Raw genomic sequence first — 21,944 nt, forward strand, 5'->3', positions numbered from 1 at the left:
ATATAAGCAACTTATTGATCTTCAAAAGTCACAATTTTTAGATAAAGTATTATTTAATAGTATAAGCTAGATATGGAGAATGTTAAAAAAAAAAATTTAAGTTATACCATGCCTTCCTTTGATAGCTTAAAAGTAGCCAGAAGGACAACACCTACAGGCATGAAACAAGGTTATAGTCTTTAATTCTTAGTTCAGATAGCCTTATTCTGCTTTATACCACCACACGCAGAGACAGACCAAGAAAACTGAATTAGTAACATTTTAAGAGTGAAATTCTTAAACTTCTACTGAGGTTATCTGGCATATCGTGACAAAAAGGCTTTTTGATGAAGATGCTGATTATAGCTATGATAATCAATTGTCAGCATAAAAAGCAGCTTTATTCAATGCAAAATCTGGAAGTTCAATTAAAAGATTATCACAATTATACAATTTAAATTAACCCCCCCCATTCCCTAACCTCACCCCATCCATGTGTTATAACTTATATTCTAGATTCTGACTCTTATGAGTTTGCTTATTCTAATTATTTCACACTAATGAGATCATACATCTGTCCTTTGGTGTCTGGCTAATTTTACTGAACAGAATGCCTTGAAGATTCACCCAAATTGTTGGATTTATCAGAACTTCATTTAGTTTTTATGGCTGAATAATATTTCATTGTATGTATATATCACATTTTATTTATCCATTCATCAGATAATGGACACTTGGGTTGCTTCCATCTTTTAGTGATTGTAAATAATGCCAATATTAACACTGTGTTGCAAATATCTGTTTGACTCCCTGCTTTCAAATAGTTTGGATATATACCTAGAAGTAGGAATGCTGGGTCATATGGTAATTCTTAGTTTTCTGAGGAACCACCAAACTGTCATTCACAGAGGTTGCAATATTTTATATTTCCACTAACAATGAATGGATATTCCTGTTTCCCTACATCCTTTCCGACATTCACACTTTTTTTTTTTAATAGCAGCCACTCTAGTGGGTGTGAAACGGAATCTCACTGTAGTTTTGATTTGTATTTCCCTAATAGCTAATGATGTTGAGCATTTGTTGTGCTTCCTGACCATCTGCATATCTTCTTTGAGAAATGTCTATTTAAGTCTTTTTCCCATTTGTTAGAGGGGTTGCTTGTCTTTTTATTGTTGAGTTGCAAGATTTCTTTCTATATTCTGGATATTAAAACCTTTATTGAATATGTGGTGTTTTAGTTACCTAGGCTGCTGTAGCAAATACCAAGAAATAGTTCAGTTTAAACAATGAAAATGTATTTGCTCACTGTTCTGAAGTCAGGAAAATGCCAAATCAAGGAATCATCAAGATGATGCTTTCTCCCTGAAGACTGTGGCATTGTGGCTGTGGTTGGTGGCCAGAAGCCTCTGGTTAATTCATCGCATGGCATGACACATGGCAGTGTCTCCTGGTCTTTTCTCTTCTGATTCCATTTCAGCTTCTTGCTTCCTGTGGCTTTCTTTCTGTCTTAATTTCATTCTGCTTATAAATCCAGTAATAGGAATAAGATCCATTCTGATTGAGGTGGGTCATACCCTAACTGAAGCACCCTTTTACAGTGGGTTCACACACACAGGGATGGATTAAATTTAACATGTTTTCCTGGGATACAATATTGCTTCAAACTACTACATGTGATTTCCAAATATTTTCTCCTATTCTGTTGGATGTCTTTTAACTTTCACGATGAAGTCCTTTAAGTATAAAAGTTTTTTATTTTGACGAGATACCATTTATCTATTTCAAACTTTTGTTGCTTGTGCTTTAGGCATAAGGTCTAAGAAAACACTGCTAAACACAAGGTCCTAAAGATGCTTCCCCTCATTTTCTTCTTGACATGCTATAATTCTGATTCTTCTATTTAGATCTTTGATCCCTTTGAAGCTGATTTTGTATATGATGTGAGATAAGGGTCCCCTTTCAGTGGATATCCAGTTCTCTCAGTATCATTTGTTGAAGAAACTATTCTTTTCCATATTAAGTGGACTTGGCACCCTGTCAAAAATCAATTGGCTACAGATGTGCCTATGTATCTATCCCTTGTGCCAATGCCATGCTTTTTGACAACTGGAGCTTTGTAATATGTTTTAAAGTTGGGATGTGTGAGCCTTCCAACTTTGTTCTTCTTTTAAAGTTGGTTTTGGCTATTTAGGATCCCTTACCCTTCCAAATAAATTTGATGACTGGGTTTCCTATTTCTGCAAAGAAGGTTGATACAATTTTGATTAGGACTGCACTGACACTGTAAATTGTTCTGGGTAAAATTGACATCCTGACAATATTTAGTCTCCCACTCATGAGCATGGAATGTTCTTTCATTTATTTAGATCTCCTTTGATTTATCTTGGTAAAGTTTTGTAGTTTTCTGTATAAGTCCTTTACATCTTGACTAAATATATTCATAGATATTTAATTCTTTTAGTTGCTATAAACAAAAGGAATTTTTTTCTTGCCTTTCTCCTCAGATTGTTCATTACTAGGATAAATAAATTACTGATTTTTTCATATTGATCTTGTACCTTGCCACTCTGTTGAATTCATTTATTAGCTCTAGTAGTTCTGGTGCACATTTTTCAGGAATTCCTATATATAGGATCATGCTGTCTACAAATAGTGAATGTCTTGCTTTTCCCTTTCCAATATGGATAGCTTTTTCTTTCTCTTGTCTAATTGCTCTGACAAGAACTTCTGGTCAATGTTGAATAACAGTGGTGACAGTAGGCATCTTTGTCTTGTGCCAGATATTGGAGGGAAAGCTTTTAGTCTTTCACCACTGAGATATGAAGTTAGCAGTGGAGTTTTCATATATGCTCATTATCATGTTGAGGTGTTTCCTTCCGTTCCTATTTTTCTAAGAAAGGAAGCTGGATTTTGTCAAATGTTTTTTTCTGTGTCATCTGAGCTATCATGTTTTCACACCTCTGTTCTCTTAATGTGGTGTATTACATTAGCTGATTTTCTTATGTGGAAGCAAACTGCACACCTGGCATAAATCCCAGTTGATCATGATGTATAATTCTTTTAATGTGCTGTTGGATTTGTTTTGCTAGTATTTTGTTGAGGATTTTTTATATCTATATTCCTAAGTGTTGTTGCCTGTAATTTCCTTTTGTAGGATCTTTATCCAGCTTTGCTATTAGGATGATGTTGGCTTCAGAATGAGTTATGTAGTGTTCCTTTCTCTTCAACTTTTTGGAAGAGTTTAAACAGGATTGGTGTTAATTCTTCTTGGAATGTTTGTTAGAATTCATCCTTTACGCCATAAGGTCCTGGGCTTTTCTTTGTTTGGAGGTTTTTGATTACTTACTGATTCAATCTCTTTATTTGTAATTGGTCTGCAGAGATCTACTTCTTCTAGAGTCAAAGTAGGTTGCCTGCATGTGTCTAGGAATTTGTTCATTTCACCTAGGTTTCTGATCCTATTATGATTCTTTTTCATATCTGTGGGGTCAGTAGTAATGCCACCCCCATTTCTAATTTTGTGTCTTCTTTTTCTTTGTCAGTCTAGTAGCTAAAGATTTGGCAGTTTTATTGTTCTTTTCAAAGAACCAACTTTTGATTTTAATTTTTTTAATTTGCTATTTCATTTATATTTGTTCTACTATTTGTTATTTCTTTCCTTCTGCTTGCATTGGGTTTAGTTTGCTGTTCTTTTTCTAGTTCTTCCAGGTGTGCAGTTACATCTTTGAGTTGAGCTCTTTTTTTTCTTTTCTAATGTAACCATTTAGTGCTATAAATTTCTAAGTACTGTTTTCACTGTGTCCTATAAGTTTTGATATGCTGTGTTCTCGTTTTCATTCAAGATAGTTCCTCATTTCCCCTGTGATTTCTTCTTTGAACCAATGATTTTAAGAGTGTATTATTTAACTTCTATATATTAGTGAATTTTCCAGGTCTACACCTGTTATTGATATCCATCTCATGCCACTGTGGTTCAAAGATGGATAATTAGAATTGTTTTGATTCTTATAAAGTTATCTTTATATTTTTTCACAGAATTTAATACCACCTGATATTATATTTATTTGTGTACTTATTTACTGTTTTCAGCAAATGAACTCTTTTAAGTACAGAGACCTATTAATCTCTCTATCTCCAGTGTTTGATAAATACAGTGTACTCTCTTCTAGTTGATGTTAAACATCCTATAAGGACGCTCAAAAACTTACAGAATTCTTTGCTTTCTCCCATTAATCACTGAAACTCTTATTCAATTGTTACATTCTCTGCGAAACCCTTATGGAATTTCCCAGGCATTTGGCATACATCCCATTCTCCTTTATGGCCATGTCACACTGATTATACCGTGATGTAGGTACTACAGCTTGGTTTACTTAATCCCCAATTCAACTCACTTCTCTTCTTTCCTTTCCTCTATTACTGAGATTAAAAAGAAATTGAAGTCCCAAGTTACAATTATGGGTGGCCATCTGATACAATTTTGGTCTCTCCTACTGAGGGCTTTCCTTTTCCAATAAAGACGCAGGATGTGAAAGTTCTTAGCTTTTCACCCTTCTTCCAACCCAAAACACAGACACAATGCCTGGACATTCAGCAGTCACTTTGACTGTAAGGATAGAAGGTGGAAAGACAGTGTGGGATATAGATGACATAGTGCAGCTAGTCACTCAGCTGTAGACAGCATACCTTCAAACATCTTGTATGAGTTACTTTGTTTAAGCCACTATAGTAGGGGTTTTTGCTATTCACAGCTGATCTCCACCTCTCTTACAGCACTTTAATATTACATGAGGGCAGGGGACTTGCTATATTTATATACCACATGCTTAACAAATATTTATATTTAAATAAGTGAAAAATATTCACATCTGGGTTGCAGTGCAAATGCATATTTAGTAACAAATTTTACCCTTAGTGATCACATGGACCCACATTAAAAAGAAAATATACTTTTTCTACTAACTTATGTGAGAATGAACCACTGTTTATCAGTTTATTAGAAAGAATACTATGAAATACTTATTTACTTACTTTTATTAGCAAAGTTGTGGGTTTACAGAAAAGTCATGCATAAAACACAGGGCTCCCATATACCACCCTATTATTATCACCTTGCATTAGTGTGTTACATTTGTTACAATTGATATAAGCACATTTTTATAATTATACTGTTAACACTAGTCCACAGTTTATGTTAGGGTTCACTGTGCTGAGAGGTTCCATGGTTTTAAAATTTTTATTCTAGTAATGTATATCAACCTAAAATTTCCCCTTTTGTGCTTAAAGAGGGAATATATTTATTTTGACCCGATTTATATACATTTTAGGACTTTTGAAAAATTGTGCTTATAAACTCTAATAGCTCATGATTTGATTGGGATCTATTTGTAGTTCCATGGTACTATGATGAAATGTTCAGGATCTCAGAACTTAACCTGGATAAACACTTAAATAAAAATCATTACCACAGAACTTACTGATACAATTCAATTTGGGAGGCTACTAAAATAGATTTGGTATTCAGAGACATTAAAAAATTATTCAGATACCTACAATTATACACATTGTATGATTTTATTTACTGGTGCAGGATTTAATAACATTTAATTTCATGCTTAAGTCATACTTTTTTTTTTTTAAGATTTTTTATTTCTCTCCCCTCCCCCCTCCCCGTTGTCTGCTATCTGTGTCCATTTGCTGTGTGTTCTTCTGTGACCGCTTCTATCCTTATCAGCGGCACCGGGAATCTGTGTTTCTTTTTGTTGCGTCATCTTGCTGTGTCAGTTCTCCGTGTGTGTGGCGCCATTCTTGGGCAGGCTGCATTTTCTTTAGCGCTGGGTGGCTCTCCTTATGGGGTGCATTCACTCCTTGCGCTTGGGGCTCCCCTATGCGGGGGACACCCGTGTGGCATGGCACTCCTTGCGCGCATCAGCACTGCAAATGGGCCAGCTCCACAAGGGTCAAGGAGGCCCGGGGTTTGAACCGCGGACCTCCCATGTGGTAGAGACGGACACCCTAACCACTGGACCAAGTCTGCTTCCATTTTTGGACTTTTTTTTTTTTCTTTTGCATGTAGTCTGATATACTAAACATCACTAAAACTAGAATGAAAGTTAATAGTGATTTTTGTAATCTAAGACAAAACCAGTCATTATAATGTTTTTAACAGCAAGCTACACACTCCTCACCCACCGAATAATATTTTGGATCTTATCTATCAGTCTGAACTATTCTGTACCACTTAGCACCTTTTGATAAGGAAGAGAAACAGAATTAAGGCAAGAATAAGGATGGGCTGGGAAGGGAGTCCTGAACTAACCTCTGATTTCTCCTAAATATTAACCACTCTGGTTTGTTACCCCAGTGACCAGATCCACCTATATGTAAAGGACAGCTGGACAAGGGAGCAAATCATTTAAAAGTTTATAGGTTTTAAAAAGTATAGCACTTAAAAATAAACTAACTTAAATACCATGGGGTTTTGAGACTGGAAAAAGTCCTTTCTGTGATGATGTGGTAAAAGCCAAACTTGAAGTGACTGATGTTTCATCATTCTGCCATACAATTTTGTTAAAAAAAAAAAAAAGAAGCCAGAAATTTTATTTTAAGAATTATAACTTAAAACGTTAAGATTTCTAAAAGTTAATATTCAGTTATTTTTCAAGACAAAGTTTTAAAGCTTTCTCTAAGCCTACAATTTCATTGTTACTGATTTTAAGTCAACATGCTTAGCATCTTATATGTGCCAGGAAATTCAAAGACGAATTTCCATGTTGTAGGGTATGAGTACATGATGATTCCTATTCATTCAGATTCTTCTTTAGAAATTTGTCATTCTATTTTACATTAGCTATGTCTATTCTTAGATTCAACTGCAGGTTATGGCCAAATGATTCTGTTAAAAAAAATGTTTTTAAAGCTTCATTCCAATTTTACCCTAAAATATAAAAACCTATGGCTTATATGAAACTGAGGATATTCTAGTAGAATCATCACTATTTTAAATATGATCTTCAATGTAAAATAACAATAGAGAGCATTGTCAAACTAATTAGGGGAAAAATAAAGAAAATAAGCGTGGAAGAAGCTATTTTAATAAAAATTACACACTATGTTCCCTTCAGTTATCAATCCTTGGTTACAAGTTACATTAGACATCTATCTAATCAGTCAAATGATTGCCTCCGTACTTCTCCCCAACTTCATGACCTCATCTCTTCCCAATAGCACCTTAATTTCAGGTTGGAGAGTTCAGTCATTTCCCTCACGTAATTAAGGAGAATAACCTCAACCTAGATCCAGAGAAGACTCCTGGTTGGCTTATTTAATACCATAGTAACTCTGTTTAGGGATAAGTCCATAACTAAATAGAACCAATAAGATGCAAGGTGATATTTGCAAGGGACAAGGGAAAAAAGCTTCATCTGACTCCCTTAACATGAATAAGGAAGAATTCAAGGGCAGGAGTATATAGTACCTGGATTTTGTGGTGGATATATACCAAAATTTTTAAAAAGTCACATATTAAAAAAAACCTAGTAATTCTGTTCAACATAAAACTCTAGTTTTAGAGAACATTAATTCACTGCTTTTAGAACTTTATCTTTAAAAAGTAGTTAATAGGGAAGCGGACTTGGCCCAATGGATAGGGCATCCACCTATGACATGGGAGGTCCATGGTTCAAACCCTGGGCCACCTTGACCAGTGTGGAGCTGGCCCATTCGCAGTGCTGATGTGCGCAAGGAGTGCCGTGCCATGCAGGGGTGCTTCCGCGTGGGGGAGCCCCATGTATAAGGAGTGTGCCCCATAATGAGAGTCGCCAAGCACGAAAGAAAGTGCAGCCTGCCCAAGAATGGCGCTGCACACACGGACAGCTGACACAACAAGATGACTCAACAAAAAGAGACACAGATTCCTGGTACCACTGATAAGGATAGAAGCAGTCACAGAAGAACACACAACGAATGAACACAGAGAGCAGACAACTGGGGGAAAAGGGAGAGAAATAAATAAAAAAATAAATCTTAAAAAGAAAAAAAAAAGTAGTTAATAAAGTATTGGGACAAATGCTACCTTCTTTCCCAATTTTCTTCATATCTAGCTTTTTGAAGCTGACTCTATAAGACAAATAGCCTCCTCAGTCTTAGTTATGATAAAAGCTACTATTTATTGAGTACTTATTTGTCAGGTACTGGGGCAAATGCTTTATATACATTTACTCATTTAATTTCTAGTTTGTTCTTTGTTATTTTTAGTGAAGCTTATTTTAAAATCACAAATGAAATGTGCTAAACAGTAGTTTACAGAGTATGATCACAAAATGATAAACTTCAGAATAATATACATTTGCAGTTTTCATCAAATACTGCTAGAATGGCTGCAACTGATCGGTTAATTCCTGAGGCTGGATTTTGACCGCCATCTAAAAACTTATAATTGCAAAGTCAAAACACTGGGAAACTCCAAATTTACGATTATCTCAATCAAATCAAGAAACCACATGACTTCAAGAGTCCTTACTTAGTGAGCTACCTCTAATAATCTTGCTCAGTATTTGCTACAGAAGGCGGTGGACTTGGTCCAGTGGTTAGGGCATCCATCTACCACATGGGAGGTCTGCAGTTCAAACCCCGGGCCTCCTTGACCTGTGTGCAGCTGGCCCATGTGCAGTGCTGATGCATGCAAGGAGTGCCCTGCCATACAGGGGTGTCCCCTGCACAGGGGAGCCTCACGTGCAAGGAGTGCGCCCCGTAAGGAGAGCCGCCCAGCGCGAAAGAAAGTGCAGCCTGCCCAGGAATGGTGCCGCACACACGGAGAGCTGACACAACAAGATGATGCAACAAAAAGAACACAGATTCCGGTGCCGCTGACAACAACAGAAGTGGACAAAGACGATGCAGTAAAATAGACACAGAGAACAGACAACCGGGGTGGGGGGAGGAAGGGGAGAGAAATAAATAAATAAATCTTAAGAAAAAAAAAAAGTATCTGCTACAGAAAATGGTTCACAGACCTGGGACCAGTATGCAATGTCATGATGACATTTTCTACATCTCTAAATACAATGTTTAGTTCAGCTAACCTTTTTTTTTTCATAGCAAGATTTTCTCAATAAGACAGTGTGTGTTGATTTATATTCTAGTCTGAGCTCCTTAGCCATCATTAACTGTTAACTGGTAACAAATAGTTTATGTTCTGGCTATTTTGAATTACACTGTTCTACACCTCAGTTTTGGGTATTCCCATCTCCTCTAGTCACACAATAATGGAAAAAACAATAAAATACAACAATTGACCTCACCTTTGACAGAAGCAATTTCACGCAGGAAACGTGACCCTCATAGACAGCAGACAGAAGAGGGGTAATATGATGTTTATCTGGAGCCTAAGAAATGATAAATAAGTAAATAACCTCATCCACACAGCTCTTCACCTCCTCCTTCCTAGATCTAATTAGAGAATGCTTGTTAATATATTTCAATATCAATATTTACCTATTTACCTTTCTATACAAAAATTATTCCCTGGTCACAAGTTTCAAGTTTCTTAGAGGGGTACCAGATGTCCAAGCCCACAAACGATGTTTCTATTTGGATTTCAGCATAGTGATGTCTGCTCAAATCTTAAACTCTCCCACTTAATGTGTAACTAGGTATCTAGCCTCTCTGACCTTCATTTCCCCACTACTGTTAAAAAATATCAGTAAGATCCAAGAAGGGAAGAGATGGGTAAAATGTAGCCAATGAGGAGGTAAAAGAAGACTGCTACAATTGTACTTGGTGATATGGTATCCCCTAATATGTGAAAAGATCATCTCATCTGCTGCCACAGTTAAAACATTTTTCTAAAACTCTGAAATGCAGAAACTACGAAAGGCTAGAGTCAGGAGATGACTGCTCTTGTCTGATCCTTGTCTACTGACTTTGTCCAACAATCCAGCTTAGATTTATCATATGATTGCAGAGTCCTATGTTTCATTAAGTGACAGACATGTGTTACCTATAGATAGTGCTAAATCTTCAAACTTTAGAACTTGAAGAGCAACAAAGTGGAAAAACCCTAATCCTCAGTTTTATCAGCTTAACACTATGTAAATTAAATGTATTTGAATCATAAGATTTAAACGAATGAATTCCTAAAAATTAAACTGCAAGATTAATTCTTTGACCAATTTTCATCCTTAAAAAAGAGTTTATTCTACTTATTTTAAAAATCCTAATTATCCATTTCTAAGCTATAGGAAGTTCGGTATAATTTCAGACTGTATTCTTATTAAAATGAGGTTTCCACAAGTAGCTATTTTACAAACATACAGAAACAATTACTCAACTAAAACAACAGGATTTTTTTTTCCTAGAATGACAATGCTCTTTACATACATTAATATCTGCTCCTTTCAGTAGCAGAAATTCCAGGATTTCAAGCTGTCCACAATCTGCTGCATAATGAAGAGGCTTCCTTCCACCTTCTAGTGTCCGGTTGACATCTTCTCCCTTATAAAAGTAGGCAAACGAGAACAATGTTCATATTGATGGTAAACTGAAGAAAGAAAATGAGCCACCTGATATTTTTAGTTTCTAAGCTACAAGAATTTCATGAAACAATTACATTTTTTGCAAAGTGAAATAAATGACTAAAATTTCAAAGGATATTCCACACAACAGTTAATAATACCCAGTATGATAATTCAAAGCATGATTAGCATGCTTAGGCAAGCTGAGAAGAATGCATGATAATGTTAAATGTAAATGAAATACATTACTCTTCTCTATTTCTGAGGAGTTCACTCAAGCCTAATATCAAGATGTGGCCATATAAGACTGATGAGTTCAATTGCTGACATTTTATACACAGTTCATATAACACGCTATTCTTCAAAGAAACCGTTATCACTGTGATGGAGGTGGCCATCATCAGAAAGTAATCTTAATAATAGCTATTAAGAATTTATCCCACTCATTCAACAGATATTTGCTAAGGTCCTATTGTATGCTAGGCAGTAGGGATAAATTGTGAACAGAATCAGACATGACTTCTGACTGCATGGAATTTACCATCTAGTGGAGAAGGGAGATATTAATCAAATAATCACATACTTAATAATCACATATTTAAATACATAATTTCAATATACAATTAAGTGTTAGATAGGAAAAGAACCTAGTGTTATACAAATACATATTAGGAAAAGATTTAATCTTGGTGATGGACAGGGTGTAATGTCAGAAAATGAACTTAATCCATCAAAAAGTAATTTTCATTCACTGATTCATTTCATTCATTTGTTGAGATTCTAACAATAACCACAACTATCTTTTACTGACCAGCTATACTACATGTTTGACACTGTGCTACACATAGTATCTCTAATCTTTGAACAATACTAAAAGAAGAAAATCTCCATTTAATATATGAAAAGTGTGAAGGTAAAAGAGGTTAAATAACTTTAAGATGGCTTAGTTAATAACATAATAGATGTACACTCATTCACTTCACATACCACCATGCCACACCTAGTTCCATACTTGCCCCTTCCCTCGTTAAGCAAAGTTCAGATTTACACACTGGCAAAATATCTGAGAAAGCTTGTTTTCTCAACTACTGTACTATATTATTTGCTTAGCTTTGTTTGGTCAACCATCAAACAATACCTTGAACTGAGATGTTCAAAGCCCTATCATTTTATAACCATCACAAGCTCTCTGTTCAAATACATACTCAATTTTCCCTATCTTCTTTTTTTAAAATCATGTCTGTTACCTCCTTCCTTCCCATTAATTTAAATAATATAAATTTTTCAAGTTCCAACCAAAGAGAATTTTATCCTGTCTACGAAATCTTTCATGATAAGTCTAGGTAAAGTTAAGCTCGAGGTTAAGTAAAACTCACAGAAACCAGTACTTAATAATACTGCCCTTGCAACTTTTTCTGTATGTATACCTTCTTTCCAAAAAGAATACAAATGCCTTTAGAGTAGAGATTATATGTTCTCTGATTTATATATTTCCATGAATTAAGGGTTAAGAATATGAGCTTCACCATAACTAGACCTCTCTGCACATGAGTTTTCTTATGTAAAATGAAAATAACAGTAACACTATTTTATGAAATTGTGGATTAAACTAGATGATCCATGTAAAGCTCTTTAAAATATTAGCTAATATTAATAGAAATAAGATTAGCTATTATTTGTATTATCTATGTACATAATAGACATATCTAAATATTGAATTAAATCCATTACTTTTCATTTTATTATTAAAGACCCCTATACAATGCATTACTTTTTCAAACAATTTTAACAATTTGAAGTTATTAAACATTCAGAGGCATATCTTCTAAGGAAAAAGATGAACTATGGGGTTCTTGATCCTGACTAGTAGGTATCACAGTCAACTACATCATGTTTTGTCTAAAGACTTTTTTTTTATTTCGAGAGGTGATATGACTTGCCTACCACACAAATTGGGGGGGTGGGGGTGGGCGGCATTAAGTTAGAGAACAAAATTATGCAAAGTATTTCTCAGTTCTGGACCAAATATGTATTTCAAATATATTGTCTACAAAGGATCAAGGGTTTCATCAAAATCATTTTCTCCTTTTAATTACTAGATGATAAACCAACCCTTTCCCAAGCCTTCTTCAGTAATTCAAAGCAGTAACTTACAATAAGTTGTTTTTTTTTCAGGTCAAAATTACAGTAATGCCCCCTTATAAAGTATATGGATACAGAAGCAAACTATAGTACATTCAAGATCATTGGGGATTTTTTTAGAACTCCATCACTTACTTGTTTGACAGACTTAAGCACTTCCTAAATCTCAGTTTCCATACCTGTAAAATGGGAATACTTACACCTTACAGGGTTACAGGGTATCATTAGAGGTTTAGAGTATCATTAAAATGAGATAGTGCCAAACATATGTAAAATGTTTAATACAGTTTAGCTATTACTTTTGTGGAACCCTGGTGTTGGTTTATATTGGTTCTAAAAGACTATTCTAAATCAGGTTAATGCAGATTTCTGCATAACAGATGAAATTTGAATAATTAAAGATGATATAATAAAATATGTTCTTTACATTTTGAAAAAAAATTGGGTGATTTGGGGTAGTGCCTCAGCTTTATAAGCAAATGCAGAAATGTGAGACTTTGAAGTAAAGAGAAATATAGTAATGCTTTAATGATCACAGATAAAATCAGTTTTTCTTCAAGTACTTTCCATTATTAATATGAACTAGACAGGTATAGTCCATTAATTTTGGTTCATTAAAGTTCATAGAGAATAATGAACATGATAATAAAGTGAATCCATAACTAATATAAACTATCCAGAACCTAATCTATTTAATGTTCTCTGCTTCAGTAACATTAGAGATAGCAAAGAAATACTTGAAGTAATTGATAAGGAGCTTTTATAATGTCGCCAAAAAAGTAAAAGACATTTCCCTGAACCAAAATACATGAAATCTTCCCTTCCCTACTTAATACTCAGAGTGCAAAATGCATATGAAAAAGAGTTGATATGAATTTAAACTTTCTCTTTTACCTCTCAGATATCTTTACAATTCTTATTTTAGCAGACCAAAAAAAAAAAAAAGACAAAACTGGAAAGGTTTTGTCTAACTGACAAAAAGAAAGAATCCTTTTCTCTTACAGGGACTTACCAAAAACAATATTTAGGGAGAAATCTATAGCACTAAGTGCCTTTATTAGAAAAGAAGAAAGGTTCCTAACTAATGACCTTTTTATGTCTACCTTAAGAAACTAGAAAGAAAAAAAAAAGCAAATTAAATCAGAGTGGAAATCAATGAAATAGAAAACAGAAGAATAAAAAAAATTTTAATGAAATCAGAAGCTGTTTCTTTGAGAGCAATACAACTGATCAGGAAAAGAAGAGCGAAGACACAAAGAATCATTGTAAATGTTTACTCTGGGGCCTGGGAGAATTTAATTCATAGAGCAATTTGTTTATTGCATGTGAAAAGGGTAGCAAGTATAACACAGAACAGTCATCTGTGAAAAGGGGAGCAAGTATAACATAACACTCATATGAAGCAATGAGCTGATGACAGTTTGAAGTGACTATCTTTAACAGCACAGGGATAACATTTGGAACAAAACATGTAAGAATAACTGAATGTGGAAGCAGCAGTATTGGCTTTAAATGCTTTGGCATTTTTAAATATAAAAAAATTATCTATTGTATTGATCTTCTTGAACAATTTGCTTTTTACTCCACTGATTTTTTTCTCTATTTTCTGTGTTCTATTTTTTCTCTTCATCAGGAATGAGAGAGACTGTGCTACTCCAGACTCTATAAAGATTACATTCTCACAGAGAAAACTGTAGGCCCAGATTGCTTCACTAGTGAATTCTACCAAACAATTTAAGGGAGAAAAATACCTACACATGCTTCCAGGAAATGGAAGAGATAGGAAGACATCCTAACTCATTCGATGAGGTTAGCATTTCTCTGATAATAAAACCAGACAAAGACATAAGAAAATTATAGACTAGTTGCCCTCATGAACATAGATGCAAATATTCTACACAAAATTTTAGTGAGTTTAATAAGGTTGCTCTACACAAGATCAATATACAAAAATAAAAACAATATTATTTACAAGAGCATCCAAAAACATAAGATAGTGATAAACAGGCAAAAAAATAAAAGACTTATACACTGAAGACTATAAAGTATGCTGAGAGAAATTAAAGACCAAAATAAATGAAGAGATATATGATAGTCATGGGTTAGAAGACTCAGTATTAAAAACGCCACCTCTCCTCAAACAAATATATAGTCAATGCAATATGCTTCAAAACCCCAACATAATTTATAGGTAGAAATTGACCAATTGACCCTAAAGGTCAATGGAAATGCAAACAACCTAAGAACAGACAAAACAACTTAAAAAAAAAAACAAACCCAAAAAACCAGAACAAAGTTGAAGGACTAACATTACCTGATTTCAAGAATCATTAAAAGGTGCGGTAATAAAACATGTTATTGAAATCCTAAATCCTAAAAAATGGAAACTAATGTGTAGTGACAGAAAGCAAATCAGTGGAGGTCTGAAGACAGGTATGCTGGGAAGTTGGGGAGGTGGGTGGGAAGATATGGGAGGGTCAGTGGGATGGTGCAATTACAAAGGGGTACCTGGGGGTATTGGATATCTTCATTATCTTGATCGTGGTGATTGTTTCATAGGTGTGTATGTACTGAAGCTTATCAAACTGTATACTTTAAATATCTGTAGCATGTTGTATTTCATTTGTACGTCAATGAAAGTGTTAAAAATGACAGAAGAGGGAAACGGTCATTAAAACCAAAAATGGGGGAGCAGATGTAGCTAAAGTGGCTGAGTGCCTGCTTCCATGTATGAGGTCAAGGGTCTGATCCCTGGTACCTCCCAAAAACAAACAAATAAACCAACTCTTACTGGGAAGCGGATGTGCTCAGTGGTTGAGTACCTGCTTCTCATTTACGAGGTCCTGGGTTCAATGCCCAGTACCTCCTAAAAAACAAAAACACACGCACAGAAAAACAAAAACAAACAACCAAAAGTGAAAGGCATAAGACAGGACTTGGGGCATACAGTAAAGCAACTCTCAGCCCATACTCCTTTCCAGTAAGTTCTTTCTTTCTAACACTGGCTTAATATGGAGAAAGAACAATGAAGAGCTGACAAAAGTTAAAGCGGATATAATAACTGGACTAGAGCCAAATCAAGAAAACATACTGTCACCACTGCTAATCAACATTGCACTAAAAGTCCCAACCAGAGCAACTAGGCAGGGGTTTTGAAAAAAAAAAAACATCCAAATTGGAAAGGAAGTAAAACTTTTCCTATTAATAGAGGATGTGATCCTATGTAGAGAAAGAATGTAAAGCACTTATACACAATGTTATATACAAAACACTGATAAAAGAAATCAAGAAGACCTAAATAAATGCATGGATTAGAAGACTAAATATTGTAAAGGTGTCAATTATACCCAAGTGAGTTACAGATTCAACACAATCCCAATAAAAATCCCAACAGCCTTCTTTGCAGAAATCGAAAACCCAATCATCAAATTTATATGGAAGGGTAAGGAGACCCAAACTGCCAAAACCATCTTGAAAAAGAGGAACAAAGTTGGAGAATTCACACTTCTTGATTTTCAAACTTATTAAAAAGACTACAGTGGTTTAAAAAAAAAAAGAAAACATCATGGTACCAGCACAATGAGAGACATATAGACCAATGGACTCAAACTTGAGAGTTCAGAAATAAATTCCCATATATATGGCTTATTGATTTTTGACAGGAGTGCCAAGTCCACTCAATTAAGAAAGAAGAGTCTCTTCAACATATGAAAGATGGTACAGGGAAAACTGGATATCCATATGCAAAAGAATGAAGGAAGACCTCTACCTCATACTACATATAAAACTTAATTCAAAAAGGATCAAAGACCTAAATATAAAACTAGGACTATAAATCTCCTAGAAGAAAAGAGGGTAGCATTGCCCTATGTTGTGTTAGGCAATTCACTTCACACCCAGAGCACATGCAAAGGAAAAAAAGAAATATATAGGACTTCATTAAAATGAAAAACTTTTCTGGATCAAAGGATGTTGTCATTAATGTAAAAAGATGGGACTTCTGGGAAAATGGGGACAGAGTAGGAAGGTAGAAACTGACCCTCTCACAAAAAAAGCAGAGATAAGTCAGGGACTTATCTAAAGGAGGTGCTCTGGATATATATAGAACAGGAAGGTGCTCTGAGTCATCTACGAGAGTACTGGAAAGTTACAGAAGCCAAATAAAAAACCATGACTTACTCATTCCTGTGGCTGGAAATGGCACATATACCCTGCACTTAGGGCAAGTAGCCTTGGTGCCCTGGGCCAGCTGCAGCTGGAGTCCCAAGGGGAGGGGGAGGGAGGAATAGAATGTATGGAAAATGGGGCATTTGGTGGCCAATGGAATCTTGCAATGATCGATACAGGTTATGCTAAATTTCTTAAAAATTTATAAAATTGTATGGTTCAAAATGTGATCCACAATGAAAATCACTGACCATGGTTAGTAGCAATGTTTCAATATTTATGCATCTGTTGTTAACAAATGTACTATTCATAAGTAAAATGTTATTAATAGGTGTAGCAGTTTGGCATTACTGATGAATTCCAAAAAGATATATTGGATTATGTTTTAAACTGGTGTTTTCCTCTGGGCATATTAGAGTGTACTGGATTCACAGGTTTTACTTTTACTAGATTAAATAATGATTAAAGCTTTGATTGAGCCACATCAATAGGAAATTGAGTCCCTGCCCACCAAGGGCAGGGACTCTGCACTGCAGTGAAGGAAGACTGGAGTCTTGAGATGGAGCTCCAGGAAGCAAGCACATGAAGGAGCTTGGTTGTAAAGAAAGAGAGAATACCCTGGGAAAAGAAACAAGCCATTCGACTGATAGTCTACAGCTGGCCTTGTGGAGGTAACAGAGCAGTTGAGCCCAGAGAGAAATGAACCTTGGGAAGAGAGGAACCTAGGAAGCCTGAACCCTGGCAGATGTCAGCAGCCATCTTGCTCCAACACGTGGCAAAAAACTTTGGTGAGGGAAGTAACTTAAACTTTATGGTCTGGTAACTGTAAGCTTCTACCCCCAAATAAACACTCTTTATAAAAACCAACAGAATTTGGGTATTTTGCATCAGCACTCCTTTGGCTGACTTAATACAATAGGGGAAAGGGGGAAAGGGGGAGAATGTTGGCTATATGGGAATCCCCTATATTCTGTGACTATTCTGTAATCCAAAGTTTCTTTCAAGAAAAAATGAAAAAATAAGAATAAACAGAAAAAAAGTCACTATACATATGAGATAACAGACCTTACAGAGATGAAAGACATAACGTCAAAATTTTTAAAAAATTTTGTTTTTTATTATTCCATAAATTTCTAAAATTTTTTGTTATTTTATTTGTTATTTTTAAAACTATCATTGTTATTTCACTTTCTTAATAATAGTATTTGGTTATTTTCTTAGCTTCATTTTTGAAGAAGTTTTGGACCACAGAAGGGTTACAACTGTGGCAGGGAGGATCATAAGTGTGGGGTGTCAATGATAGAGGATGCATGCGAGGAGTTGCACCTGGGACATACCTAAAAGGCATATGAATGTGTTTATGGGGCACTGTCATAGTGGGTGGAGATTCACACAGTAACTGAAAGAATATCAAATTCACATCCTGGGGAGCTCTGCCACATTTTCTTTAATGGGATGGCAAGAATCCCCCAAGTACAGGGACAGTGAAGAGTGAAGGAAGATGGCCCACTGACAGATCCTTGATATTGATGACTGTACTTATGAACCATTACTTTTGAAACTGAAACAGCCTAGTATTATAGGGTGCCCAAGAGCTACCTCCTGAGAGCCTCCTTGTTGTTCAAATGTGGCCTCTCTCAAAGCTGAAATCAGCATATAAATGCATTACCTTACCCCCAGAATGGGACATGACTCCAGGGATGAGCCTCCCTGGCACTGAGGGATTACTACCAAGCACCAACTAGCAATGCAAGTGGAAAAAGATGTTGACCAAAAGGGGAAAGGGGAAAGAAAATGAGTTTCTATGACTAAGAGACTTCAAAGTGAGTCGGGAGGTCATTCCAAAGGTTATGCTTGTATAAGACTCATCACAATCTCATTGACTGTCAAAGTTAATACTTCCTCAAATAGTGGAGATGTCCAGACACTACAGGCAGGGCAGACAGCTCAGGAATTTGGGAATTTATGTTCCCCAGTGTAAGAGATGGACTCAGTTGTGGTTTCCCTACACATGGTTCTTCTGCCCCTTCTATATGAACCTATAGTTAGTGTTAGAGTTGACAGGTGTATGTTCAAGAGACTTAAATCTTTGGGCTGTGCATATGCCAGCTAGGCCCTGAATCTCAACAGAGTTGCAGCACCTACTCTCCAGTTCATTGGACTCACCCAGTACAACTAACAAGGAGATGATGAGGGACAATGACCATCGCAGGGAACAAGAGTCTGCAACTATAAGCAAGACAGTCCCATCCATCTGCCCCATGGGATCTAAGCCCTCTCTCAAATAGAGGTGGAGTGGGCATCACCATCCCAGAATCCTCAGGACTGGGGGATGAATGATGAAATAGAGCAGACTTACAGGTATTCTAGTATAGACTTACTGTGATTCAAGCAATGGAAGAACTTTTATCACTGATGTGGGGGCAGTGGCCACTGGAGGTTCTGAGGGGAGGGAGAGGGAAAAACATGTGCAATATGGGGACATTTTTGGGTCCTGGGAATTTTCCTAAATGACACTGCAATGACAAATATGAGCCATTATATATCTTGTCATAACTAAAAACATTGTGGAGAGAGTGTAAACTACAATGTAAGCTATAATCCACGCTTAGTGGCAGCAATGGTCTAAAATGTGTTCATCAATTGTAACAAATGTACCACACTAATGAAGGATGTTGTTAATGTGGGAAAATGTGGGACGGGCTGGGAGTGGGGCATATGAGAATCCTCTATATTTCTTATGTAATATTTATGTAATCTAAGTATCATTTTTTAAAAAAAGTCTATTAAAAATAAAGTAAAAAGACAACCTATAGAACAGAAGAAAATATTTTGAAACCATAAATCTGATAAAAGTTTAAAACCCTACAACTCACCAACAAAAAGACAAACAACCCAATTAGAAAATAGGCAAAAAACTTGAATAGGTATTTCTCCAAAGAAAACATACATATTATCAAAAAGCATATGAAAAGATGATCAACATCATTAGCCATTAGGGAAATGCAAATAAAAAACACAATGAGATACCATATCATACCCATTCATTGTTGATAGGATGTTAAAATGGTACAGAAGCTGTGGAATACATTTTGTTCATTCCTCAGAAAGTTAAATACAGAATTACTCTATATGACCTGGCAATCCCACATCTATACACTCCAAAGAACTTCAAGCAGAGACTCAAAGATATTTTCAGAGCATCATTATTCACAACCATCAAAAAAGAGAAGCAATCCAACTATCCATCAACAGATCAGTAGATAAACAAAACATGGTATATACATACAATGGAATATAATTCAACTATGAAAAGGAATGAAGTTCTGATATACGTGGCAACACAGATGACCCTTGAATACAGCATGCTGAAATAAGCCAGTCAAAAAAGGAAATATATTGTATGATCTCACTGATATGAAATCATTAGATTAAGGAAATTCACAGAGTCAGAAACTAGAATACAGGTTACCAGGGACCGGAGTGAGGGTAGGGAATGGGGAATTAATGCTTAATTGGTATGGAATTTTTGTTTGAGGTGATACAAAAATTTTGGTAGTGAATGGTGGTGATGGTAGCACAAATTGTGAATGTAATTAACACCAATGAATTACACATTTGAATGTGGTTAATAGGGAAATTTTAGGTTGTATTTATGTGACAGTTTAAGTTTTGTGAATCCCAGAAAAGACCATGTTTTTAAAAACTAGTCCATTCCTGTGTAGGAGACCCTTTGATTGCATTAGATTCAGTTAAGGGAACTTTTCTAGATCACTTTTGATCAGATCACTTTATGGCCTCTGATTGGATTATGTCAGTGAGGCATGATTCAGGTTGGGTCTCTGTCCTCTCACTGGAGTCTTATATAAACTGAGATCTGAAAGCAGAAACACACAGAGAAAGACAGCTGCCATTTTGACCTTGTCATGTGAGAGAACTACAGGAAGGCAGAGAAACCCTGACAGGATGAAAGAGAGGCTGAGAGAAACCCTGAAGAGAGAGGCCAGAGCCTGGAATCAATGTCACAGACCCAAAGCAAAGAGAAGCCATCCTTTTGCTTTGCCACATGGCAGGAGTTCAGGATCCGACCAGCAGCTGACCTTTGGTGAGAAAGCATCCCTGATGATGCCTTGATTTGGACATTTCTACAGCTTTGGAACTGTAAGCTTTTACTCTCATAAAATTCCTTTATAAAATCCAACCCATTTCTAGTATTTATGGGTAACCTTAGCAAACAATGTACAATACTTCAATATGTGTTCATCAATTGTACCAAATGTACCACACAATGAAAGATGTTAATATGGGAAGGAGTGGGGAGGGGTAGGAGGTGGGGTACATGGGAATCCCCTATATTTCTGATTAACGTTTATGTAATCTAAAGCTTCTTTAAAAAATTTTTAATTCTTAAAAAAAAAAAAACCTAATATGATTTAGAAGATTTGGAATTTTCTGACCTTTGTGTATCTTTCCAACTTTAATTCTTACAGCATTCCTCCCCTGCCCTTTGTCTAATTAAAATTCCTAATAGTCCTTTGGAACCCAGCTTTAATAAAACTTCCCCTGGAAAGCTATCCCCAACCACCTCAAATTTGGGTAATGTGACTTTCAGAGGTGTGCCTAAAGCATCTTCCTGTAGTATGACCCTTATCAAACTGCCTGTTTGAGTATCTGTATCCTGAATGAACATACCTTGACTCTATTATTGACCTCTGCTTCTCTAATGCCTAGCATAATGACATGTAGTAGACACTTATATAACAAATACCTTTTTAAAAAAAGATTTATTTATTTCTCCAAACCCCCCTCAGTGTCCGCTCTGTGTCCATTCACTGTGCGTTCTTCTGTGACTGCTTGTCTTCTCTTTAGGCAGCAGTGGGACCTTCTGTGGTAGGAGAGAGGTGCTCAATCTCTTGTGCCACCTCAGCTCCCTGGTCTGCTGCATCTCTTATTGTCTCTCTTCTGTGTTTCTTTTTGTTGCGTCATCTTGCTTCACAGGTCAGCATTCCACTCAGGCCTGCCTGCTGCGCGGGCCAGCACTCTACATGGGCCAGATCTCCACTCGGGCCAGTTTGCCTTCACTAGGAGGCCCTGGGAATCAAACCCTGGACCTTCCATATGGTAGATGGGAGCCCAATT

General features: G+C 35.9%; 1 protein-coding gene and 1 long non-coding RNA gene across 2 annotated transcripts in view; one reads left to right on the forward strand and one right to left on the reverse strand.

Moving 5' to 3' along the window:
- LOC139439040 (uncharacterized) overlaps window positions 1-21,944 on the forward strand; it is a 123,765-nt gene that overhangs the window by 73,323 nt on the left and 28,498 nt on the right. The gene's annotated exons all lie outside the window — the stretch shown is intronic.
- Window positions 1-21,944, reverse strand: part of MTPN (myotrophin) — a 54,042-nt gene that overhangs the window by 7,041 nt on the left and 25,057 nt on the right. Inside the window, exons 2-3 of the mRNA XM_004470460.5 lie at window positions 10,363-10,476; window positions 9,285-9,368 (exon numbers count right to left, since the gene is read on the reverse strand). Of these exons, the coding sequence (XP_004470517.1) occupies window positions 9,285-9,368; window positions 10,363-10,476 (198 nt within the window). The remainder of the gene's footprint in view (window positions 1-9,284; window positions 9,369-10,362; window positions 10,477-21,944) is intronic.

This window comes from Dasypus novemcinctus, chromosome 5 (assembly GCF_030445035.2).
Source record: "Dasypus novemcinctus isolate mDasNov1 chromosome 5, mDasNov1.1.hap2, whole genome shotgun sequence".
In the NCBI taxonomy this organism is placed as follows: Eukaryota; Metazoa; Chordata; class Mammalia; order Cingulata; family Dasypodidae; genus Dasypus; species Dasypus novemcinctus.